The 22,557-nt window shown below is 51.8% G+C and overlaps 2 protein-coding genes across 2 annotated transcripts; both read right to left on the bottom strand.

Annotated features, from left to right (window-relative positions):
- Positions 1-4,043: 4,043 nt before the first annotated feature.
- LOC135998237 (keratin, type I cytoskeletal 14) lies at positions 4,044-8,849 on the bottom strand. The gene is made up of 8 exons (XM_065651398.1): positions 8,287-8,849; positions 6,516-6,598; positions 6,061-6,217; positions 5,647-5,808; positions 5,440-5,565; positions 5,110-5,330; positions 4,730-4,779; positions 4,044-4,344 (listed from the first exon to the last, which is right to left on the bottom strand). The coding sequence occupies exons 1-8, from the start codon at positions 8,806-8,808 to the stop codon at positions 4,247-4,249; spliced, it is 1,419 nt and encodes a 472-aa protein (XP_065507470.1). The 5' UTR covers positions 8,809-8,849; the 3' UTR covers positions 4,044-4,246.
- A 3,981-nt stretch (positions 8,850-12,830) lies between these two features.
- LOC135997896 (keratin, type I cytoskeletal 14-like) lies at positions 12,831-17,554 on the bottom strand. The gene is made up of 8 exons (XM_065650815.1): positions 17,005-17,554; positions 15,663-15,745; positions 14,997-15,153; positions 14,311-14,472; positions 14,104-14,229; positions 13,770-13,994; positions 13,379-13,388; positions 12,831-12,928 (listed from the first exon to the last, which is right to left on the bottom strand). Exons 1-8 carry the CDS (start codon positions 17,512-17,514, stop codon positions 12,831-12,833), a joined length of 1,371 nt encoding a protein of 456 aa, XP_065506887.1. The 5' UTR covers positions 17,515-17,554.
- Between the last annotated feature and the right edge of the window lie 5,003 nt (positions 17,555-22,557).

The following is a 22,557-nucleotide window of genomic DNA, read 5'->3' as shown; positions in this document are numbered from 1 at the left end:
GTGTCCCCACGTTCGGGTGTCCCCACGTTCAGCTGCCCCGCGGTCCCTGCGACCAGAGCCTGGAGAGCCCCCTGGACCTGTTGCCCCCGCACCTGCACCGCGATGAGGGTCCGACCCATCGCCACACCTCAAAATGCTCCGTTCTTGGAGTGCACAGGAAAATATCGAGCGTACCAAGGATTGTTTGCTATTTCTCTTTCTTCCTCAAAACATCCCCTTCCAGATGGGAGATCCCGTTGTATTTGTTTTGCTGCTTTCGAGGGCAGACAAGATATTCAAATATTTCTCCAAAATAAAAGAGGAAAGGGTATTTCCTGAGTATTAAATGTTGCAGTTAACTATGAATATTCACTGCCAAAGAGAACAGCTACATAGGATGTTTCTTAAGATTTCTGGAACAGTAATGTTGAGAATTTGAGAAGCAGCCTGATCCTGGATAGCTCTGACCCAGTTCCAACCAGCACCATGGAAATTGTCCAAATAAAATATTCGGGAAATGACTTAAATTTAAGAAAGAGACTATAAAAGATAATTTAAAAAAGATATTAAAGCTATTTTTTAGTCTTGGAATGCTGAACTGAGGAAGAAGTGAAATAATTAAAGTGTTTTGTCATCTGAATCTTTCATTTTATTAATAATATTAATACAACCATGCTAATATTGGCTGACTTTCACCCACGTGTTGTTGGGCATTGGCTTGGGCATCCAGGTCACCTGGACGCGTCACATAAAGGACGCATCAGGTGCAGCCTGTTTCAGAAATATTACTTACGCCATTCGGGTAAGTTCATTAGTCTTGATTTTATCTTGACACTGCAAATGCAGAACACCTTACATGTGGTGTGGACTCTGGGTACGTCTGTCCTTTGTTACATCCATAATTAGCGAGTGCAGCCGGTGCCGTGGTGCGTCCCAGCTGCTGTCCTGGCCCCAATCTCCTCCTTTTTCCATAGAGGAGTGGTGAAATTAATGCTGAGCTAACATTTAGCTTCATTTATTTCAGAAATATGTCACGCTTCATTTTTCAGTGAGAAAAATCCAAACCTTGCCATAGGTCTCTGTAGCCAATGGTGATTAGAATTTTGTAAAGGAGAATAATAATTCCACTCTTGATTTTACTGGGTTTGTGTGTTCTTCATGGCAGCTCTTTTCCTTTCTAAAATTTGAAATTTTTGTTAAAACCAGCTCTTGCTTTTACACCAGAGACCTGCCAGCAGTCGCACTCCTCATTTTCTTAGAAGATATTTTAATTTTTTTTCTGAGGAGATCTGCTAATGACAGTATCTACATGCATAATAGAGGGTTCTTTCCAGAATTAACTTTTATGGACTTCCAGACTGGAGTCTGTGGAGGGGAATTTGCTCACCACAGCCACGGGCAACGCCTGTGATGAGCGTCCTGGGCTGACTCGGGATCCCCTCGCAGGCACCGTCATGCCCCAGGCAGCGAGAGGAGAGGAACGATGGCTCAGGAGCGTTTCCCGCAGGCGTTTCAGACACGGCAGTGCAGGCCTGACGAGGGAAAATTATTACTTCAAGTAACAAATGAGCAGAAAAGCCTCCTCTAGGCAAAGGTGCTGCTCCATTTAATCAGCTTTGTAAAAAAAAAAAAAAAAAAAAAAGAAAATTGAAGGAAAGGAATTATACTTCAGCTTTGCATCCGCGTCTTGTCCTGTGCTTTGGAGGGAGAGCAGGATGGTGGCAGAGGATGAGAGCTGTGGCCTTGTTCCCAAGGGTTGTTCTGCACAAAATTACCAGATTCAAAAGGGCAATGGAAATGAGACAGAAAGATTAGATTTCCCAGAGGGAAATCCTTCGGTAGTCTCAGGATATTTTAAGGCTTAATACTGTTTCTTAAGATAATGCCTGTGAAGTAAATAAAGCCTAATGTGTCCCTAAAGGAGGAGATCCAGCATTTCACGTTATTACAAACACCCCCTGAGTCACGAGCTGGTTTCATCTGCAGGAAAACTTCTCTGGAGACTTGGCGACTCAGACAGGACACCGAACCCCAGGTCCCTGCCGGTGCCCAGGCTGTGGCCATCACCCCACACGTGTCCAACATCCCAAACACACCAGCTGGGCTCGTGTGCATCCTCTGGCCCGGGAGAGCCTCATCAGGCAGCCCCGATACCGCAGCGAGACCTGTGTGCTCATTATCAGCTGAAATTCAGTGCTTCGCGTACGGAAAATTCTTGGCGTTTGCTATTTACAAAGGATTTTCTTATCTAGCTCTTGAGGTAATTGTCATTCTGCTTCTTCTTCTGCGTGTTGTTGGCTGTGCCCGCGCTGATCTGCCTCTGACTGATGACACCAGATGCTCCGGGGTTCTGATCCCAGCTTTGCAAATCACTCCAGGCAAATCCTTCAGCTTCTCCGAGTCTCAATTTCATGCTTTGTAGGACGGAAACAATAATAACAGTAATCATCGTTCTTAAGGGCATTTTAAAAACAACTGTCTGATGGGAAACATGGTATTCATTTTAGGTATTATTCATTATTATTCGTTCTTGCTATTATAGATTAAGTTTGACACTGGCACGTCTACCTCAGTTGGGTTGGAAGACCCCCTGTTTCTGCAAGGAAGGTCTGTTATCCCAGCAAAGAGAAGAGCATGATACAGCCAATGAACTCTCCACTCTGGTCTGCATTTCATTTCCTACGCTTTTCTGTAATTGCTAAACTATAATACAGGATAACATCTCCTCACACTCCCTTTTCTGCAAAGACCTGGCAGGTTCCCCACTTCTTCGATCACCTTCCCTCTCCTTTGCTTGTCTTGTCATGCCCAGCGCTTTTCAGGAGCCTGCTCGGGCCAGGGCGCATGTCTTTGGGATTGGTCCATAATGGTCTGAATTGTCTTTGGGGCCGAAATGCCTTTGGGATTGTTCCATAAAGGTCTGAATTGCCTTTGGGATTGTTCTTTAAGGGTTGAAATGCCTTTGGGATTGGTCCATAAGGGTCAAAATGTCTTTGTGGAGGCTGAGGGGAATGAATCACCAACAATAATCTAAGAGGCAAACGTGCTTAACTTCAGCTGCAGAAGCCCCTTGTATATCATTATAAGCAAAGGGAAGATGACTTACTGCAAACTGTTACCTTTTCCTTTTGGCTAAGGCCCAAATCTGTATTTTCAGGTGGGTGATGAACATGAGGCCATGGTCCAAGTCTGGACAGAGCTCCCGGGTACCATTGGCTGGAAAGCATGAAGTTGGATGCAAATGATTCCATCAGGCTTTTGGGTCTGAGATGATTTTGTCTCCTGTTCAGCCCACAAGACACGTTTGGTGGATGTATGACCAGCACCGTACCCGTTGGTTCCTGTCACTCTCCATCACCTAACCCCGAGCGGCACTTTGCCTCCAGATGTTGCTAACAACCGATGACTCGCTCATGTGTTTGGAGAAGGATTTCAGCAGTGAGTTCCTAGATGCCATGGTGATAATAAGTTATTGCTACCCATCCCTCTGCGGATTAAGCAATGGTTACTTTAGAACCTGTTAAGTGCAGCCTTCAGGCAGCTTGAAAAGACCTATATAAATTTTTCATACCATGCGCCTGATAGTGTGATTTAAAGACAGTCAAATAAGACAGAAAGTGCGTATGTATAAGATCTGCAACCAGTCTGAGGTTGTGCTCATGTCCTGGAATGGCACATGTGACAGTAGGAGTCGGGCTGAAGTCATTTAAGTTCAGCTTACAGAAGGAAGTGGTTCTTTGTGATACCACGAGCTAGAGAACTAGGCTTTATTTAGTTGGCTTTAATTTTCAGTTTTATGGCATGCTGACCTCAACATCATCCTTCATTTCACATCAAGTAACAAACTTACCTGGTTTATGTCTCAGTCAGTGCCGTGTGTTTATGAGCAATGACTTCAATGGAAAAAGCTGTCTCAAATTACTTTTGCTCCCAGCAGAACCCATATCCCCCCATTCCCCTCCTCTCACTGGCTTCTTCTTGTGGTTTCTTAGGACTTTCCCTGGCAGAAGAACACAACCCCAAGGCTTCGAGAGATCACGTATCAGTGACAGACAAGTCTGCAGTTGCATGAACAAGGAGAAAAGCTTTATTCAATGTGTACAGAGTGCACGGTGGCACCCGCCTGAAATTAGAGTAAAACAGGGAGGACGAGGGGATGAGTGAAGCTGAGAGCTTTCGGGGGCACAACCCCATCGCACGTGGCCTTGGGTTCAGCTCGCCGCTCTCCTGAGCCCGGGGTCGAGGGTCCAGGGCGCTTTTTGCCTTCCTAGCGAGTGGTAAGCGCCACCTGCTCCCGGGAGGAGACCACCTTCCCGTCCTGCACCTCCTCAACGATCGTGCGGACCTGGCGGGAGGATGTCGTGACTGCAAAAGGAAAGCAGAGAGCCATTATTCAGGGGGCAGGAAGGAGAGAAATGTCTTAACGCATCATCAGATGTCACATGTTCTTAAAGAAGATGTGGGAAATTCCACGAGGTGCTGGAAAATGCTGTGTAAAGTCAGAACACCGGCTGCTCAATCACAAGGCTCATTTAGGGCAAATCATTCTTGTGGTAAAGGAGTACAAGGTATTTCCCTTCCAGACAGCTTTTCCCTGTGCTCAGCAGTTGGAAGATGCCCACGAGCTCTCTCAACTGATCGGCCAGCAAGGTGGCACAGCACGCCCAGGGCGGGATTTTCACTCCATCACCCTGGCAGCTGCTCTCAAAGCAGATCTCTTTGTTAGAAATGTATGTAAATAGGTTCTTACCATCTCTGCCGGAGTGTGAGGACATAGCAGAGGAATACTGGGAAGAGATACTGCAAGAGAAGGAGAAAAACAAAGAGAAGTTAGGGACCAACTGTTTTTGTTGTTGTTGTAACACAGGCTCTGCGTTCAGGCAGGAGGGAAACAGAAAAGGCTCATAGCGGGTGCTGAAACTGCTGCTCTGCTCAGTGTCTCCTGGAGGGCATGGAAGGTGCCCGTTACAGCATCTCACTGCAGACAGAAACCAGGAACAGGGCCACTGGGCGTCCGTGGCTGGTAGGAACATAGAGACGAGCCCTGTGCTGAGTCCCCAGACAGCACATTCTGGGTCCATCCCCCCTGTCCTCCCCAGCCGCCCTCCCAAGCGAAGCCCCGCTACGTACTGGGCGTCCTCGCCCTCCAGCAGCCGGCGGTACGTGGCGATCTCCTGCTCCAGGCGGCATTTGACGTCCAGCAGGACCCTGTACTCCTGGTTCTGGCGCTCCATGTCGCAGCGCAGCTCGGCCAGCTGCTCCTCCACGCCGCTGATCAGCCCCTGCAGCTGGGCCAGCTGGGCGCCGTACCGCGCTTCGGTGTCGGCCAAGGTGCCCTCCAACGCCGCTTTCTGCGTGCGGAGGAGAGGGATGCGTTCAGGGGGGACGGAGGGTGGTGGGGATGGCAGCACCCGTGTGCCCCTCGCCCCGTGCCCCTGCGTTCCCCCCGGCCCCTCGTACCGTGCTGAGCTGGGACTGCAGGTCGATCTCCAGGCTCTGGATGGTGCGTCGCAGCTCTGTGATCTCCGTCTTGCCGCTCTGGAGCTGCTCCGTGTTGATGGCCACCTCCCGGTTCAGCTCTTCCGTCTGCAACAAGGCAAAACCCTTTGGTTCCAGCACAGCCCGGGGTCCCCCCCAGCCCGCGGCGCTGCCGGCGACCCAGCCCACCTTGCTGAAGAACCACTGCTCGGCGTCCCTGCGGTTCTTCTCCGCCAGGCTCTCGTACTGCTCCCTCATCTCAGCCAGGATCTTGGTGAGGTCGACGCCAGGAGCCGCATCCATCTCCACGCTGATCTCTCCACCCACCTGCCCGCGCAGGGCGTTCATTTCCTGGCGGATAAGAGACACGTGATACAGGTCAGAGAAAAATCCGTGTATTCCCATCATGACAAGTTTCTTATTTGCACCCAGCACACGAAGCCCACAGACCCTCTTCTGGAGTTCCTATCGGGATTGTTTCCCTCCCCCTTACCCACTCAGGCATCTCCTGACAGCTCGAATTGCAGAGACACTCCTGCACATTCGACCAAGTGCACAAGGTCCGTTTTGCAGGTCCTGGTTTGAGCCTGGCTCTGCGCTCACCTCCTCGTGGTTCTTCTTGAGGTAGGCCAGCTCCTCCTTCAGGTTCTCGATCTGCATCTCCAGGTCAGCTCTGGCCAGGGTCAGCTCGTCCAGGACCCTGCGCAGCCCGTTGATGTCGGCCTCCACGCTCAGGCGCAGAGCCTGCTCCGTCTCGAACCTGGGGACACACACACACAGTTGCACCGTGGAGCCCGGCTGATACAGGATTTTTCTTGCTGTGTTTCTTGTTGTATTTCTGCCAAGCATCTTGTATTAAATGTGCATGCATGGCTCGCTGCAGTGCAGGAATGTCCAGACAATTGTGCGGGAAGATATGCACGCTTCCCAAATGTCGCACTTCTAGTGAGCAGTGACCTGGTGGAGCAACTACACTTGCAGAAGGCAAATTTAAAAGCCTTAAACAGCCTGCCTTTGCCCTCCCTTCTCATGAGAGCTCTCAAAGACATCGGACTTACTTGGTCCTGAAGTCATCAGCTGCCAGCCTGGCGTTGTCGATCTGTAAGACGATGTTGGCGTTTTCAACAGTTGCGGCAAGAATCTGGCAGGAGATAAAAGAAGGTGAAAGAGTGAAAAAGTGATTCCAAGAAACGGCGTGCCGCTGCCTGAGCTCCCGTGCGGAGGAAGGACCGGAGCCGCGCTGAACCTCCTGCCCCTGGGGCTGGAATTCCACGTGGGCTCTGCAAAGAGAGAGGCAGGAAGACGCTGGCATGTGGACATGCCACAGCCTGTTGTCCCCGCCAGAGCGGCATCTCCAGAGTCCCGGCAGCACCCTGGGCTTTGCCTGGCGATGCTGAACAGCCCAGTGGAGGCGGAAAAAACGGGTTGAGGAAGGAGTGCCCTGCGCCTGAGTTGTTTTGCTTTTGTAATTACACCTGAGGTACAAATATTTGTTCTGGGATTTTGAAAATGATTGGCCATTTAATGAGCAGTAATTTCTGTAGCCACGAGCTAATGAAAAACTCTCGCTGAGTTCTGATGCTTCAGGGGATGTCCAAGCAATTATCCAGGAATATTGGTGTGGCGATTTCCCAGCTGGGGTGCGGGAGGGGAGCGGAGGGAAGGGTCTCCCTCCCTCTGGATCAGGAGCGGGGGTTTCTGTGAGACCCAGCACTTCAATGCTCAAATCTGGAGGCAGCTTCTGCCTCCACGTGTTTCTGTGCTCCAGCTCAGCGCACACCTGACAAGCTGCAATTTGCAGAGAAGTTTTGTGTATCGAGGCAAGAGCCCCCACTCCGAGGTGAAGCCCAAGATAAGGGGAAAAGAACTAGAATATCGTAGTGTGTAATTTCCCCCGGGGGCTGACCCTGGGCCTGGCAGCGCCTGCATTGACTCTCACAGAGCTGATACTGTCATTGCCCAACCGCCCACAGGTCCATCCCCTCCCGAGGAGCCCAAGATGACTGAGGCTGCTGTCACCTCGCGTAGGCAGCGCTGAAGGACCCGGCAATCAGCTCGGGATGAGTAATGTGAGCAGAGGAGGGCAATGATGGCAGAATAGGAGACGGAGGACAGATTCTGGTGGTTTTGTTCAAAGACCTTTGTCTAAAATCAGCCAGGGAGCTGCTGAGAATAAAGAAACAGGCTTGGCCATGATTTCTTTTACCGCATTTCAGAGCAGGGCACGCACTTGACTTCAGCAGCTCTGAAGCCACCCCCAGAGCCCAGTATGTTCTGCCTCCTGGACTTTACTCCTGTGTTTGCACCTTGCAAAGAACAACCATCCTATAGGGCAATTTCTTTTTTAACCTCTACCTTGAGCGTCCCATCAGGCTAGAAAAGGTCTGATTTGTAGGATATTTATGAGAACGAGTTAGCATCTCCATTCGGCAGTGAACAGTGCCAAAGAGATAACGAGGCCCTGCCGTCAGTGCTTCATCAGGAGCCTGGCAAAGGGGGCACATACTTGGGGCATAAGTAGCATCAAGGAAAGGCAGGAGGTGGCTGACGTGGCAGGAGCAGCCTGGAGCATCAGGTAACCCAAACCAGGCTCTGAGAGCCACCGACACAGGCACTAGAAAACCCATCTTTGTGCCTTGTGGAGGACAGGATCAAGAAACCGCTGTTCATTAAATTATGACTATGATTTCCAAGCATGCTCTTTCTGTTTTCCTATCTCAGCCTAATTACCTGTCATTTGTTAATGCTCTTCCCTTCAGCTTACAGGAACAGCGTAACCTTTCCTAACATGGCTTTAGTGAAGGTGTCTTGGTTACCACAGCATCCTACCTTGTTCCTGAGCTCCTCGATAGTCCTGTAGTAGGGGCTGTAGTCGCGCTCTGGGCCAGGTCCCTGCTTCTTGTACCACTCCCTGATCTTGACCTCCAGGTCCGTGTTGGCCTCCTCCAGGGCTCGCACCTTGTCCAGGTAGGCAGCCAGGCGGTCGTTGAGGTTCTGCATCGTCTCCTTTTCCCCAGCCTGGAGGATGCCATCGCCGCCTCCAAAGCCGCCTCCAAAGCCGCCTCCAAAGCCGCCTCCAAAGCCAGCGCCAAGGCCAGCCCCATAGCTGCCCCCAAAGCCCCCGCCGACGCCCCCTCCCACGCTGCTGCAGTAGCTGCCCCCGTAGCCGCTGCCGAGCCCCGAGACGATGCGGGAAGAGACCGAGTAGGTGCCGGAGCCCCCGTGGAGGCTGGGGGCTCGGTACCCTGCGCCCCCGAGGCGCACGGAGGAAAGGCGGCTGGAGCCTCCCCCCGGGCCCCCGAAGCCCTTGAGGGAGGTGGAGGAGGAGAATTGCCGGACAGTGGTGCTCATGGCCACGGCTGCGGAGGCTGCAGACACAAACCCGGCTGGGCAGCGCAGGCAGCGAGTGCTCGCTCCCCCTGCCTCGGAGCCCTTTATAGCCCGGCCAGGAGGCGTTGCCCGCGCTTTTTTTTTTTTTCTGTTGCATTCCCGATGATTTTCATCACTCCTAAAATCTGAGCCAACTTCCAGAATCGTCATTTTTGCCTTTGTTCTATTCATGGGGGGTTTTTTTTGTCATATTCCACGAGAAACTTTTTATCCCACAAAGGGCGTCTTTATGCTTCTTCCGTTTCCAAGTAAATAGTCAGGTGTGATTCAAAGGAGGAGGCTCCTTGCTCAGGGCTACATTTTAATTCTGCTTTGTACTGTTAGCTCTGAAATTGAGCTATCCAGGCAGCAGATGGAATAAGTCAGCATCTCTTTCGCTGTGTGTTTTTGTCCCAGTTCGTACAGTTTGCTGTCCCTCCTGATGTTGTACACACAGCGCTGGGACAGCACCCATGTCGTGGAGCCCTGAACGTACATTTGCAGTCCCATGAGTGCGATGGAACTTGGCTACCGACCCTGGAAATGCAAGTCTGCTCTTTTATCCACAGAGAGAGGGGTGTTCTGGAACGAAAAAGCAAAGAAAAGGGAGTTCATGCTTCAGGGCTCATTCACTTCTTCGCTTCGGAGACCACCCAGGAGGGGAGGATTATGAAAAGGCAATAAGCAGGGGATGTTTTGTCTTGTTCTTTGTGAACGAGAGCTTAGCAAAGTATTCAGAAAGGGCAGGGTATTGCTACTAGCTGGCATAACTTAAAAATATGAGATGCTCCAGGAAAAAAAAATGTGGAATAGCATAACGTAGGTGAAGGATGCCTGGAAAAAAGCTTGTGGTCTCTAAGCACTGTGAACAAGAGCGAAAATTGACAGTAACATAACTTAGCAGGTAATGCTAACGATGTGTTCTGCAATTAACATCTCAATCAGTTGTGAGCAGACAGGACAACTTGGAGTTTGGAATTTACAGCTCCCGTGTAAACAGAGCTTTAGGAGAGACACTGGCTGCCTCTGAAGAGCAAAAAGGCTCAGAAACTGATTGCACCAGGTATGGTCAAGCTCCCCCGTCTGTTGTCTGTCCTGACCTGCGTCACGGGCAGAAACCACAAATCTGAGTGTCACTAGCTAATAACGCAGGGCGTGGAGGAGAAGATATTTCTCATGTGTGTGCACGGTGGATTGTTTGACTGTCTTCGCAGACAGGCCCCAACAACCCCTTCCCAACAGCCAAGTTCTTCCTCAGATCATTTGCCAAAGGAGAGGGGAAAGAGTATGGAAATCAGCAACCAAGGTACATCTCTAAGTAGCGCTGAAGGGCACGACTCCCTCCCCTCTATCTGAAGAGAGCTGGAAGCGATACAGGAGTGAGATGCGTCCTTGGAACATCAGGAGCTGGCTGCTGTGGAGAAACACAGCTCACGACGTTCCCGTTTGCCAGCGGCGAATGGAGACGAGACTGGAAGGAATGGAGAACTGGAGTCTCCATCGTGTTTGCGCTGGCCGGAGGGTGGTTCGGTCTCTTGGCTGCAGCATCTTCGTGTCGCGCGAGCTGTGGACCCGCGGCGCGGAGCCAGTGGCCGCCCCCGCTCCGCTCGTCCTCCCCAGGTGCGGATGGCGGAGGATCGGCAGCGCGGGGGCGGCCGGGACGTGCTGCTCCGAGGAATGTGCTTCGTCTTCGTTTCCTCACCTCCACCCGGCCGATAGCGCCGGGCAGAACGGGCGGGTTGTCCCTGCTGAGCACAGGGAAAAGGGGACGTCGGTGACAAAACCATTTCAGAGCCCCCCCGGCCCTGGCATTTTGCAGCGATCAACCAGCTCCCCGCGGATTAACGCCCGTCCCTGCGTTACAAGGTTAACAGCGTATTCCATCTTTACATAAAATTGCCTCTTCTTTCATCTTTTGTTTCCTATTTAGCCACTGCGTCATAAAAATACATATTGCTCAAAATATCTGTGCTATTTTGATAATACCACAAGGCAGCAATTAAAAGCACGAGGTGTTAATTAAGACTTAAAACAACATATTAGAAATTCTAAAACATAATTTACATGACCTCCCATTGAACACAACCACAAATGACTTACATATTGTTTGTATCATGCTCTCTTTAAATAAAAGGCTGAGATTTAAACCAGATTCTGCCTCTGTTTCATGAGCACATGCACACTTATTTCTTGAGCTTATTTCTTATACATTTCAAAATCAGAACATGAGTTCTATGGCATAAGAGTTATTTTATGGTACTAAATGGGTGTTTAGACATGAAAATCTGTCTTAATTCAGGAGGGAAATGGAGATGAAGTTCTGGCTCCAAACATACATATTGGCAGGTCCAGTAGATGAAACTCCCTGGACAAAAACACTTGTCTGATTATTTTGGTTTATTTCTGAAGTTTGCCCTAGTATCAGATTGTAGAAAAGTTCCCCAAAATGAGCTGAAAAGCCACACCTTGATGTCTCTCTCTAAAGTGGTCTTTTATGTCAGATTCCCTCGGTGTAGCCTCAGAAGTCAAACTGTCTTTCTGGAATAAAATACCACTTTCTGAAACCTGCCTCAAGCTGCCGCTGCTTGTCTGCATAAGCCACCACCTGCAGCTCCCTCCTCAGCGGGTTTCCTAAGGTCAGGACTAATTAATAATGCTTAAGGCAGGAGAGAATCGACTTGTGCTTTCCACACCTCCCTCACAATTTGCAGTAGCAGGAGTAATTAAAAACGGGAGATTTTGTTAGCAAAGTGTTATTTGTTGTTTCTACAGCAACACGGGTGTGCCCGGACTTTTCCAGGAGAAGAACTGAAAGCGAGGATGAATTCGAGGGAGGCACCTTCAGCATCCCCGCGCCGGGAGCAGGGCGGTGGAGATGATGCGCTGTGGGGATCCGCTCAATATTTTGAAAAAACCCTGAACTCTCTCTTATCTCCCCATAAAATCCTGGCAGATTTGCTGGAAGGGGGTCATAGAGCTGCAGGGCCGGCTCTATTCTTACACACATTCACTGGTGCTTCTCTGAATCATCCCATCGATTTGGAAGTTTGATTTATGAAGTAATAAAAGTGACAGAATCCAGCCAAGAATGTGTCTGAACTGGCTTTCCAGGAATGGCTGGGCCAGCTGATGGCAATGTGAACTGCTGCTCAGGAACAGCCGCCGACATCCTGGCCGTGCCGCAAATCACTCCCAAAACAAGTTTTTAATATTTTTACTTATATAGACCATACCCACCACTCTCCATCACTTGTTTTCCTCACCCTTTAGCGGTGCCTTGGGAAGCAAGAATTAAACGAGGCTGAGTTTGTATTCCTGGGGGGGCATCAGCCGGTGTTTCCCTGCCACATCTACAGCTTAATACCATTTTACCCCCAGGGCGGTTACTTGGACGGCAGGGGAACTGCTGGGACGGAGCAGGACGGGGGCATTTGCAGGGTCCCGTCTGCAGGACCTGGGGTTTGTTCCCTTTCTTGCTGGGACTCACTGGGTTCAAAGCCTCAGCTCTGCTGTTGCTCGACATCGCAGCAGCGCTTTGCCCCGACCTGAACAGCCCAGTGCCAAATCTGAGATGAAACACAAGGACTCTCACAAGTTTCACCTCCCACGACCGTGTAATCAGCTCATTTCCAGGCTTCCACCCGCATCAGCTGTCCTGGCCGGAGCCGCCAGGTCTCTGGTGCTATAGAATTGTCCTGGCCCTGCCATCTGGGTACCAGAGATGGAGAATATTCCTCCTTCCAGAGAGGAGCTTTGTCCTGCGGCTCCAGGAGCGGGACAGCCTGGCTCTGCAGAGCAACGAGACCAGCCGCTGCTTTGCACGAGTACGAAAAAAGCTTTATTTGATTTCTGAGCAGGGCACAGCGCTTAGAGGAGGGGTGAGGGAAGCAGCGGGGGGTGATAAAAAGAGAAGGTGCTTTTCGCGATCTGCATAGCCAGAGCAAATACACTGGAATCTTCTTTTGCTTTGCTGTGCGTGGTTTGCAGCAAACCAGGCGGCCGCCTTAGTGGGCAGCCTGGGTGATCTGCTCACGGGAGGAAATCACCTTCCCATCCTGGACCTCCTCGAAGATCGTGCGGATTTGGCGGGTAGTTACAGGTCCTGCAATGGAGAAAGAAGGAGCTGTTATTCACAGGGCATGAAGGAGAAAGTGTCTTAAAGATTTTCATGTTATTGCCAATGACTGCCTCAGAAACCCATTATAACCACAACATTGCTACTCATAAATACTTTATTATATAGTTACAGTCTGCACAGATGATCTTCTGAAACGTGTTCTGGTATATCACAGAAGAGTGGTTAATGTCAATTCACTTTTTGAAAACATAATAAAATAGTGATTTTAGTAAATTAGTACAAAGAATATGCACTAAGGAGGTGGCTAAGGGTATGACAGAGCTATGTGTGATCAGTGCTTCAGCCAATACTTGTTCTTACCTTCTTTCACAGGCTGCGAGACGTAGGAAATGCTACAGGAGGAGAAAAGAAAAGGAGTACTCAGAAACATTAAAAAAAGTGAGTAGTCTCTAAGACAAAAACATTATTTAAAACCCCGCCTTTTCTTCTGGTACCAGTATGTGATTAAAATGCCTTCTGGATACTGCCTAGTGTCAAAATTTAAAGAAAGAATATGGTAAGGATGGATGTGTGCCGTGGGGATTCAGGAATAAAGGCAGCCCGCACCCCCGCCACACCGAGCAGCAGCGGTACCCGCTCCTTGCGCAGCATCAGACACTGGGGTGATGGGAAGCGGATCCCAGGGATGCTGCAGCGCTGGGATAACCCCTGGGCTGTTCTGGGCGAGTAGAACCGAAAAGGGAGACCCCGTGGCATGTCATGGGTCAAGAAATGGGCTCACAGGACCCTCCAGGGAATGCAGGTCGTTCTTTTCTCATTTCCTTTGCTCTTACTCAAGCCGCCCTCCCAAGCGAAGCCCCGCTACGTACTGGGTGTCCTCGCCCTCCAGCAGCCGGCGGTACGTGGCGATCTCCTGCTCCAGGCGGCATTTGACATCCAGCAGGACCCTGTACTCCTGGTTCTGGCGCTCCATGTCGCAGCGCAGCTCGGCCAGCTGCTCCTCCACGCCGCTGATCAGCCCCTGCAGCTGGGCCAGCTGGGCGCCGTACCGCGCTTCGGTGTCGGCCAAGGTGCCCTCCAACGCCGCTTTCTGCGTGCGGAGGAGAGGGACGCGTTCAGGGGGGACGGAGGGTGGCGGGGATGGCAGCACCCATGCGCCCCTCGCCCCGTGCCCCTGCGTTCCCCCCGGCCCCTCGTACCGTGCTGAGCTGGGACTGCAGGTCGATCTCCAGGCTCTGGATGGTGCGTCGCAGCTCTGTGATCTCCGTCTTGCCGCTCTGGAGCTGCTCCGTGTTGATGGCCACCTCCCGGTTCAGCTCTTCCGTCTGCAACAAGGCAAAACCCTTTGGTTCCAGCACAGCCCGGGGTCCCCCCCAGCCCGCGGCGCTGCCGGCGACCCAGCCCACCTTGCTGAAGAACCACTGCTCGGCGTCCCTGCGGTTCTTCTCCGCCAGGCTCTCGTACTGCTCCCTCATCTCAGCCAGGATCTTGGTGAGGTCGACGCCAGGAGCCGCATCCATCTCCACGCTGATCTCTCCACCCACCTGCCCGCGCAGGGCGTTCATTTCCTGGCGGATAAGAGAAACACGTCTTCATGCAATCCAACAATCAGCACATAAGGGTTTTCCCCTCAAGACAGAGTTCTTCAGGAAAGGTAGCATCCTTCAGTAGGTATTTCTAGGGCAGATCAGCAGGGAGCAAACTGGCACCTTCACTCCACGGCCACAAATAAAATAACCCAAATGGTTCAAGAAATCTGCATTGAAATCTGGCTTCCTTCGGAGAATAAATCAGAGCTTGTAGCTGGCTTTGTTCCTTGGGAGATAAACCTTCCAGGCCTGAAGCTGCTGGGATTGTTCATTAGTTCATTAACAGCTACAGTGGTCATTACTGGAATAGCGAGTGGCGAATGGTTTTATACAGGCTCTGGAGAGGATGCGCTGTTATCCAGAACACATCATCTCTGCTTCCCTGCCAGCACATCTCATCCCCCCTCCCAGCAGTTAAAAACTCAGCATAGTCTTCAGGGTTGGACCAGACCTCATATTTCTGGTCCCAGGCCGGACTTCTTTGAGCCTGGCTCTGCGCTCACCTCCTCGTGGTTCTTCTTGAGGTAGGCCAGCTCCTCCTTCAGGTTCTCGATCTGCATCTCCAGGTCAGCTCTGGCCAGGGTCAGCTCGTCCAGGACCCTGCGCAGCCCGTTGATGTCGGCCTCCACGCTCAGGCGCAGAGCCTGCTCCGTCTCGAACCTGGGGACACAAGAACAGTCACAAAAGTCGCACAGGATCTTGCCCAGCTGGGGACAGAGCATCTCGGTGCCGCTGGTGTGGTGTCAGGGCTCCCTGACTCCGATGGTGCGTGGACAACCTGACGGTGGATGCTGCCGAACACGGGAACAACTGATACAACAGTGCCCGTCTGAGTTCATAACATCACCTTGGCCCTGACATTACTGTGCCTTGTTACTGGACCTGGGCTTTGTTGAGCTACTCACGCCCAAGTTAAAGTGGCAGTTCTCTGTGCAGAACAGCTCGTACCACAGAGAAACAAGCAATGGGAATAAAACAGTGAAGGTTTGGATGGAAGCAAAATCCCTAAGCACCTATAGATTTAAATAACCAGCTGCTTTGGAAATTACACCTCCATTTTGAAGGCTTAGTTTCCCCGTTGCCTGTCTGAGGCTGAGATGGGATTTTCTCCCCGTTTCATCAAACATCTGTGCAGCCGTTGCTCCATTTCTCCAGGAGATGTGGCTTACTTGGTCCTGAAGTCATCAGCGGTCAGCCTGGCGTTGTCGATCTGCAGGAGGAGGTTGGCGTTGTCGACTGTGGCCCCCAGAACCTGGAGGGTGGAGGACAAAGAAAAAGCACTAAATGAGTGTCAGGAACTTCTTCTGGCTGACCAAGGGACGGGAACACAAGTGAGACTTTCGGGACAGGAATAGTTTTGGGGAAGCTTGGGATTTCTTTAGCAGAGGCGTGTCTTGAATCAGGACAAGGGAGACACAGCTGAGAATGGCTGCAGGGAGGGGCTGATTCCTCTGTGACCGCCCCCTCCAAAAATCCTTCAGTGAGGATTTCAAAAGCCACCTAAGGTGTGTGAGGTTTGATGGTGCCATTTGTTCCCACGGTTCAGGGGCAAGAAGGAATCAGCTGCTCCCCCATCCACAGCACCATGTGCGGTTCTTCTGGCAGGACAGGCAGACCAGCAGGTGCTTGTGCTTGGCAAACCTTGTGCCCACTTCTTTGGAGATGGATTTAATTTTTTGACTGCAGAAATGGAGCAAAATGTGCTGAGCAGGTGCCTATAGCTTCTGATGTTTATATTACAAAGCCAGTAGCAAACAATCCTCACTGGGAGAAGATTCAAGTCAGAGTGTGGGAGGACATTGGGGGAGAAAATGTATTCCCTGCATCATTCCCAGCACTCCAGCTCCAGCTGTACACTGCCTTCCTTCGTGTTTGCTGGGGACAATTCATATGCAAGAAGTAACAGAGAAGAACGAAGTCAACTCTTGAGTATTTCCTCCAAATGGGGTGGTGGGAATCAAATCAGAACTGAGAGAAATCCTTCCAGAGCTGCCTGGGTTGGTGGGTTTGCATCAAGCCTGGCCCTGGGGCAGTGACTGCCGAAAGGAGGCAAAACACTTGTTATTGGTCAGTTCCATCTTTTTCTCTTTAGCATCTAAATCACATCAATACTGAGGAGCTGAAACAAGTTGGCAAATTCTTTGCTTGAATGTTTACAAATACAAGACCAGTGTTTCAGTTCATGCACACCTACAATTTTCCCTGCACATTTATTTTAAGCTCAAAAAAAATCTGCATCATCAATGCAGACTTGTCTCATTATGTATTTTTGCATCACACCCTTTTACATCTGCTTCTTCCAGTGAAAACTGCCGTGTGTTCCATCTAGAAGGATGCCATCAAAAGCTGACACTGAGACATCTCTGAATGTCCAGCCTGGTGCTCTGCACACGTATCCGAGACACCTTTTTATGACATAATTAGCTTTTACTAATTACAGAGGTAGCAATCAGTGTTTCTGCATCCTCTCTGATAACAGGACATCCCACTGTGTTAATCACAGCATCCTACCTTGTTCCTGAGCTCCTCGATAGTCCTGTAGTAGGGGCTGTAGTCGCGCTCTGGGCCAGGTCCCTGCTTCTTGTACCACTCCCTGATCTTGACCTCCAGGTCCGTGTTGGCCTCCTCCAGGGCTCGCACCTTGTCCAGGTAGGCAGCCAGGCGGTCGTTGAGGTTCTGCATCGTCTCCTTTTCCCCAGCCTGGAGGATGCCATCGCCGCCTCCAAAGCCGCCTCCAAAGCCGCCTCCAAAGCCAGCGCCAAGGCCAGCCCCATAGCTGCCCCCAAAGCCCCCGCCGACGCCCCCTCCCACGCTGCTGCAGTAGCTGCCCCCGTAGCCGCTGCCGAGCCCCGAGACGATGCGGGAAGAGACCGAGTAGGTGCCGGAGCCCCCGTGGAGGCTGGGGGCTCGGTACCCTGCGCCCCCGAGGCGCACGGAGGAAAGGCGGCTGGAGCCTCCCCCCGGGCCCCCGAAGCCCTTGAGGGAGGTGGAGGAGGAGAATTGCCGGACAGTGGTGCTCATGGCCACGGCTGCGGAGGCTGCAGACACAAACCCGGCTGGGCAGCGCAGGCAGCGAGTGCTCGCTCCCCCTGCCTCGGAGCCCTTTATAGCCCGGCCAGGAGGCGTTGCCCGCGCTTTTCGTCACCCCGTGACAGCCAGAGCCAAATTCCAGAATCATCATTTTTCTCCCCCCGATTTCACGTCCTTTGTCACATCCCAGCAGAAGCACCGTGGGACACGCGGGATCTTCTCCCTCCGCCGCAGGTCCCGGCACCCGGCGTGATTCAGAGCGAGGGCTCCTGGCCCACAGCCATGTTTTGGCATTTCAGGCTTGCACCTGAGCTGCACAGAGGTGCTCGCTCCAGCTCCACCCCGCTGCTCCTTCGGGAAGTAACACAAGTGAATCCTCTGCGATACGCCAAGTCGCCCGCAAGTGTCTTATATCATTAAAAATCTACAAATCTATTTATTTGCTTTTTTAAAAGTGCCTAAAGCCAATGAAAGCTGCTGACTTAAAAGCTCTGCGCATCCATAATCTTTATCTGGGCCAACCCAAAGGCAGATGGAACTTTTCCCGTCAGGACCTCTATCCCAGGACAAGCACAGACCTGGCGGTATTTGTGTACTGATACCATATTTGGCAGAAATCTCATAGCTCAAAACAGAAGATAATAAAAGCAGTAATTTCTGCTTACATACTGGTCTACAGAGACTGGAAAGTCCCTACAGCAGTGGCTTTCCAGTCGATTTAAAAGGCAGATGCCTGATGTTTCCTGGTGGCACCTGCTTTGCTGCATCACCTCTCACAGCTCCATAGCAGCAATCTGTGACTTCTAAAGAACTGGAGAAGCTAAAAACTTCCTTGCCACAATTTCTCCTATCTCATTGCTGAGGCAGGTTTTAATGCTTAAACAGTCTAAATCAGAGAAAAAGAGTTGAAGCTGCATTAGACACCCACTGCCAGGACATGTTATGTGCAATTCCTGATGGGAAAAGCACCGTCAGCTCTTATCGGTGCTTATCGCTGCGTGCAAATGCGCTTTTTCCTACACCTTTTCCTGCAAGAGCCAATGGTAATTTAACTCAGCAGGACCAGCAGCGCCTGTATCAAAAGTACTGATGGGCAAAGCCCAAAAACACATCATGGTGAGGAGCAAGAACACGGCGACCACCTGGGAGGCTGGAACGGGACAAAGATGTGCAGAGATGAGGCAATGCAGCCACCCCGATAGCCACACCTGCATCCTGCTATTAAGGGATTGAGCACAGGGATTAGAGTAATGCAGCTGGACAGGTATTAGCGTGAAAAACAAAACTAAACAAAACAGAGAACCAGGGAGGGAGAAACTGCACTGTTTTATTATTTGTTGGGTAAAAAAAAATAAAAATCCTTTACTGATGTGGTGCCAGCTCTTGCAGTGTACGGTAGAAAATCGCACGCCCAGCCTGCTGGCCTGCCTGGCTCCAGCAATGTCATAAGAGAAGTTATTTTTTCTTTTAGTGGAGCTGCCTGCGAAGTAGCAAAAGAGAGTTTATAGGGATTAGGAACCCTTTTGTGCTTTCTCTCCTGTGGTGATCTCCTTCCTTCCTGGGGCCCCTCTGGCTGTTTTCACATTCTCATGCACTTAACTGATTCTGGAGTTGCTGAGAAGTTCCCAGGGCCTCACCCTTGGTAATTCACAGTGCCTCCTTTCTTTCGTCTGTTCCCTGAAGGACACAATAACAACAAGGCTTTATCTGCATCGCTATTAGATCTCAAGGGCTTAATAGGGAGTCACGTTCTCTTTCTTCAGCAGCTCCAGGAGAGGTGGTGTGATTTTTCTGGGCGGCCACCAAAGAAGCGGCTTAACCAGAAAGAGCCTCCAGATCCTCTTAGTCGAGGGCTCTGGTCTCTGGGCAGCATCGCCTCAGAACCGATCGGTGTCAGATTCGGATTTTTCACTCTCCAAGCTGCAAAATCCGGGGATTTGGGATGCGCACGTGGGGCTGGGGGAAAGGAGGGTGTGTACGCATACGCAGGCGCGTCGCAAGAAGAGCCAGAGGCCACGGATGCATTGCAAAGAGCAAGTTTTATTTTAGCTGCCGCTCTACTGGGGGGTCTCCGAAGTTGCACCTGAGCTCCCATGCAGAGGTGACACAAGCGGGGACGCAGGTGCTGGTCAGTTCAGCCCTGCTGGAAAATCACTGGTTCTGCTGAGCTCGCCTACATTTCAAGGCTTCAGGCAGGCGCAGCCTCCCGCTCTTGCTCACAACAAAGCAAGAATATCAGACATAGCAATAAGGTGCCTGGAGTTTCTCACAGGCCTATGTTATCTAACACAGAGGTTCTACTCACCAAGCACACAAGGTCAGTAAAACAACTAGTGCGATGTATGTGCTTTTTCTACAGACAGGTGCAAGTCACTTGAGCGTATCCACATTTAACCAACCTCCTCACCAAATCTTCCGCTACATTCCCATATAGAGGGGACCTGGGAGCAACCCGGGCGGACCGTGCGGGTGATCGCGCTCGGCTTGCAGTGAAACCCTGGGGCGAGCTGGGAGGGTGCGGATCAGCGTTCCCCTGGCCCGGCTCCCTCCGCGGTGGGGGGCGCGGGATTGCCCAACAGCCGCCGTGTGGGGGCCGTGCTCGGGTGCCGTTCCTCGGCCGCCCGTGCTCCGCGCTGCTCCAGACGTGCTCGCTCTGCTCGTGTTTGCTCCAGCAAACACCCTTCTGCTCCAGGCAGCTCCCGGGTGGGCCAAACACTGTGCTGTGGGTTCTGTCCCCCTGCTCGCGTCACCCTCACGTTTTAGGCCAAGCTACAAGTCACCCTGGAGGTGACAACTGCCCTCAAACTAGGCAAAGCCCTGCCACAGCCCTAGAGGGAGGAAACACCTGGGTTTAGGGCTTTTCTTGCTGCATTATCACAACCTCAGCCCATAGTTAAGCTCTTCTATTACAGCTGGCCCAGGAGCCTAAGAGGAGATCTGGAGATTGTCATGCAATATCAGCTTTTTCTGGTCTTTTCTGATCCATTTTCTTGCCAATCAGTTGCTGCCCTGACCTCTGGCTGAGCTCCTAAATAGTAATTCCCAAACTGGCCCCACTCTGACAAGAGAAACCCTTAGCCCAGAGTTTCCCTTTGACACCGACTCTCTCAACAGAGCATGATAATACAGACTAGCATGCACCACTTCAGCTGTTTTATGGTACCAGAAGAATTCAACCTCCCAGGCTTTCCTGAAACACTCACCCACAATAAATTCCCTTGAGATTAAAAAAGAAAAAAGAACCTCACAGCGTTCAGGAGATGGTATCAGAGGCTGTTCCAGCTAGAAGCACGCCATAGATGCTATCTCTGTGTGCTGCAGGGGGATAAAGAACTGAACTGCTCGTGTTGGCATGGGGAGGTGAAATTATAGGTTGGGGTGGACGAGCAGTGCACACAGTGTGGGGAGGGCTGGTGTCAAAAGGCCAGGGTCGGTGAGTTGCATTCGCCTCAAACAATAGCACTTAATTGTGCTTTTCATGCAATGAATAAGAGCTAATTAGGAGTCATTGGGTTTCCCCTGTGGGGCAGCTTCTCCTGAGTGCTTTTCACAGCAATTCAGGGCTTGGTAGAAACCAGCTGAAGGATGCAAGCCTGGGAGAGGTGTCTCCTGCGTGTGAGGAGCGGCAGGCACTGGCTTTCCCCTTGCTGACAGCTTTGCTCTGGAGGTTTGAACACCAGCAAGATGGCCAACAAATATATCAAGGTGTGGAGTGAAGTATGCTGTCTGTGTTTCTATCCCAGCTGCTGATTCTTTATCACCTTCTGGGACATGTCCTGACAGCCCCCACCACCACCACGTTATCTGGAAAACAGTGATCCTGGATCTGTTACCATGAAAGGAAACTTTACGGTGTGTCTGCAATGGAAAATCCCTCTGGGCAGGCTCACAGCGCTCAGCATCTGCCAAGGTTGGCCCCAGCTGCGGGGCGACGCTCGCCCCTTTTTCCCTTGCTGTGGGGATGGAGGGGACGGGCAGCACAGCCTCATCCCTATCAGCTGCAGAGCAGAGGAGGCAGCAGTGGGGCCAGCGGGGCAAAGGGCTCACCGGAGGGACGACCAGGGGAGTGATTCTATATTGTCCTTCTCTGGGCTCCAAACCGGGTCCTGCCTCCATTGACAGCCCAAGGAGTCCCGTGTCGGGGATGCTCTGGGCTCTCGACAACCCTTGTTCTGCTCTCGGTGTGGGTGGAAGAGGGCGATGCTCCTCCGTGCTGGCCCGTGCCCCACACCGTTTGCAGAGCAGCAGGCGAGGTCCTGGCCCTGCATCCTTTGATGCTTCACAAGCCACCTCCACCAGCGAGCACCTTGCTGGAGCACAGACCCGCCTGCCGGCCTGAGACCCGCTCTGCACGTTTCGGCACAGCGTGTGTCACTGAGATCCCGGTACGGGAGTGATTCCCAGTGAATCAGTGCTGCCAACGCAGCCAGTTCACACACTCTGTTGCTCAGCTGCATTGTGAAGCGGTGTAGTTATGGGAGCGGTGTGGTTATCAGGGCGGTGTGGTTATCGCTGCTTTGCTTTAGGGATCACAGACCTGTCTGGCACTTGATGGTCTTTCAAAGTTCAGGCTCGTCCCCCAGGTCCTGCTGCAGTTGTTCATCCTCGCAGCCACCCAAGCGCTGTGACCGCCCAGCACGCTGTCAGCTCACCCAACCGGAGGATGTCTGAGCGCTCCTTTTCTGCTGGCACGTTTTAGCAATGAAGATGCTGGATGGCTTTTGCTCACAACCAGTCTTGTCTCCAAAGCTTGGACCATCTGCCCCTGCTTGGGGATGAGGAGCCCGTTCCAGAGAGCTCAGCGCTGTGATCAGCTCGGCTCCTCTTACCCTGGAAGGGCTCCCCGGTGACATCCCAGCTTGTGCGCTCCAGCTCAGGCTCAAGCCAGGAACAACACACAGAGCCGTGGACCAGGGATGGGGATTCCCTGGTCCGGAGCCCAAGGGACGAGCTGCCCCACAGTGTGTGGGGGTCCAAGGTTCTCCCCGTGAATCTCTCCGAGCTGCAGTCAGAAGCACAATCAGGGAGTCGTTC

This window comes from Caloenas nicobarica, chromosome 24, assembly GCF_036013445.1.
Source record: "Caloenas nicobarica isolate bCalNic1 chromosome 24, bCalNic1.hap1, whole genome shotgun sequence".
Lineage (NCBI taxonomy): Eukaryota > Metazoa > Chordata > Aves > Columbiformes > Columbidae > Caloenas > Caloenas nicobarica.
Note: the sequence above shows the minus strand (reverse complement) of the source record. Positions and strands in the feature narration are given on the sequence as shown.